Source organism: Hoplias malabaricus, chromosome Y, assembly GCF_029633855.1.
Source record: "Hoplias malabaricus isolate fHopMal1 chromosome Y, fHopMal1.hap1, whole genome shotgun sequence".
Classification (NCBI taxonomy): Eukaryota; Metazoa; Chordata; class Actinopteri; order Characiformes; family Erythrinidae; genus Hoplias; species Hoplias malabaricus.
Window position 1 is genome coordinate 22,761,461 of NC_089820.1, and position 2,366 is coordinate 22,763,826.

At 35.6% G+C, this 2,366-nt stretch overlaps 1 protein-coding gene across 1 annotated transcript; it reads left to right on the forward strand.

Moving 5' to 3' along the window:
* Nucleotides 1-450: 450 nt before the first annotated feature.
* On the forward strand, nucleotides 451-2,021 carry LOC136677730 (alveolar macrophage chemotactic factor-like). The gene is made up of 3 exons (XM_066655330.1): nucleotides 451-543; nucleotides 1,245-1,365; nucleotides 1,778-2,021. Exons 1-3 carry the CDS (start codon nucleotides 483-485, stop codon nucleotides 1,866-1,868), a joined length of 273 nt encoding a protein of 90 aa, XP_066511427.1. The 5' UTR covers nucleotides 451-482; the 3' UTR covers nucleotides 1,869-2,021.
* The last annotated feature ends 345 nt before the right edge of the window (nucleotides 2,022-2,366 follow it).

A 2,366-nucleotide genomic window follows, 5' to 3' on the forward strand; every position in this document is an offset into this window, starting at 1 on the left:
TTGAGTTACAATATAAAATAATATAAAAAAAAAAGTATAAATTGGTTTGAAAATGTAACATTTTTTTATAAATAATACATGACCTTGAATTCTGCCTAACACCTAAACCTATTTAAACCATTAAAATTAGGTTTGAATAAGTTTATACGTTTTGGCAAAGGCTTCTGTTACTTATTAAATAACTTAGAATCAGACGCCAAACCTACCTTGGTTGATCAAATAAATATTGGACAGAGGGAACAATACATATATTGTATCATACCAAAATCCTCTGTTAAATTCCTCAATTCCTTGCTGGATTCCAAACTTAATTCATCATTACATTCTTTATGTCATAATTGCAACATCCATGAAGCAACGGAAAATCCCACTTTGGGGGCCATCCCCACAGAGCTGAATAAATTCATCCTAAGGTTTCTGTTTCGGCCAGTTCATTCTTTCCTCTGTTTGTGAGTAGACAGGCAGCTGAACACAACTCAGCCATGAACCGACCCATCCTGCTTCTGATCCTGGCATCTCTGGCATGTGCTACTGTCAGTTCAGGTATGTGGGGATTATATAATCGTTTGGAGAGAGGAGGATGAAGTGTAGCTGTTACTAAAGCAAGGACTGGAAGCAGAGACTCTAGCAGCGATTATCTGAATATTGTTTGTGTTCTGCCTAGATAGAGAGATAGATAGATAGACAGACATAGATTTGTTTAATTATTATTCTTTATGCTGACATAGTAAAAAGTCAAATGTTTGTACATCTGGTATTGAGCCACTGTGCAAAGGTCAGAGCCACAATGTATTGATACATTTTCCACTTATTACTCATAATGGAAAGTACTAGAATTAGTCTGAAAAAGATTTTTCTACTACACACTTAGTTCTAGTTCTAGTTCTTGGCTTTGATTTATGGTCCTCAGTCTTTTTTGCAATCAGTTCACTTCCCACATAAGACAGATACACAGTTACTGGACAAAATGGCGGTAACAGTTGTTGCAACTGTTTGGCTCGTTTGAACAGCAATCATGTTATTTACATAACAACCAACGGCTATTGCATACATTTGAAACATACAGCCATTAAAAATCAATGAAATATGGAGCGACATATACGTTTGAGCAGAGGGCCCATGGTCATTTATCCCTGATCAAGAGGAACCATTTATTTGCACATAACTTTTACATTATGTCTTACATTCTTTAAACTTTCAGCAACAGTTTGTGTCTAACTAAAAAGGTCTATCCTTATGTGCAGCTTTCCGACTGGACGGACGACAGCGGTGTCTCTGTACAAAAGACTACACAGTCCAACCCCAGAACATTGTGCAGTGGAAAGTGTATCCTCGCAGCCCTCTCTGCAGCAAAGTTGAGATTGTGTAAGTGTCCACAAATAAATTCAGCATATGTTTTGCTATATTTTTACATCCACTTCAAATGTACAGTTTATATTTTGTGAAGAGAATTTAAAGTTGTTGCTCAACAGAATGTGATCTGAAATAATCTCAAGTTGTCAACACAACAACAGAAAAGGCCCTAATATAGAACCCTGTGGGACTCCACAGGACATGTAGTGTTATATAGGTCTACATTACATTAGAATTGAATAAACTATTTAAATCAATTTTTAAGGTACTTTTTCTTTGTTTCTTTTGTTGCAAACAAAATGATAGGGAGTCAGTTGTATGCAAGCAGAATGCATGAGAGCAATAAAATGCTCTTGAATAAATCAGAACTTTGTGCACTGTGTGATTGACACTGTAAAGGAAAGAATGCCTGCTTATTTTTCAGGGTGACACTGAGGAACAAGAAGAAAGTTTGCCTGAAACCAACAACAACTTCATGGCAACTCATCATGCAGAAGGAGCGCGTATTTGCATGAACATCTAAGAGATATAAAGCTTTAAAGTGACATTAAACATAGCCTATTTAAACTGGAAAAACGGAGGCCTTGACATTTCCTGTGTTTGGCATTATAACATTGTAATCATGAAACCGAACGTGTCTGCATAAGTGTGTGTGTGTGTCTGTGTATGTGTGTGTTGGTTTGGGGGTGGGGGGGGGGTCATGAGTGGGTGGAATGTTTTTATTGCTGAGGATAGCATTTCATTTTCTTCTGCAAAAAACTTTAAAAAATTTATAATAATAAAAAAAAACATTAAGGAAATGAAGGTATGGCCACGAATCAGAGGTTAATATATGGCAGCTATTTTATTAATGTATGATAATCAGACTCAAACGTATTCCTCTGTCTGACTGCTAAGATAAGCTAGGATTTTGTTGATTATTTCTGTTGTAGGAAAGGAATTGTGTATATTTATATTAATCAATGTTTTTCTTCTCATCTTTATCTTTTTAATTTCTTTTTTTTTTACCAATA

What these genes read in the sequence shown, in the direction of transcription:
- LOC136677730 (XM_066655330.1), top strand. Translation starts at nt 483, where the DNA reads ATGAACCGACCCATCCTGCTTCTGATCCTGGCATCTCTGGCATGTGCT. An exon ending in ATGTGCTACTGTCAGTTCAG is followed by an intron (nt 544 to 1,244) that starts GTATGTGGGGAT and finishes CCTTATGTGCAG; the next exon opens with CTTTCCGACTGGACGGACGA. An exon ending in TGCAGCAAAGTTGAGATTGT is followed by an intron (nt 1,366 to 1,777) that starts GTAAGTGTCCAC and finishes CTTATTTTTCAG; the next exon opens with GGTGACACTGAGGAACAAGA.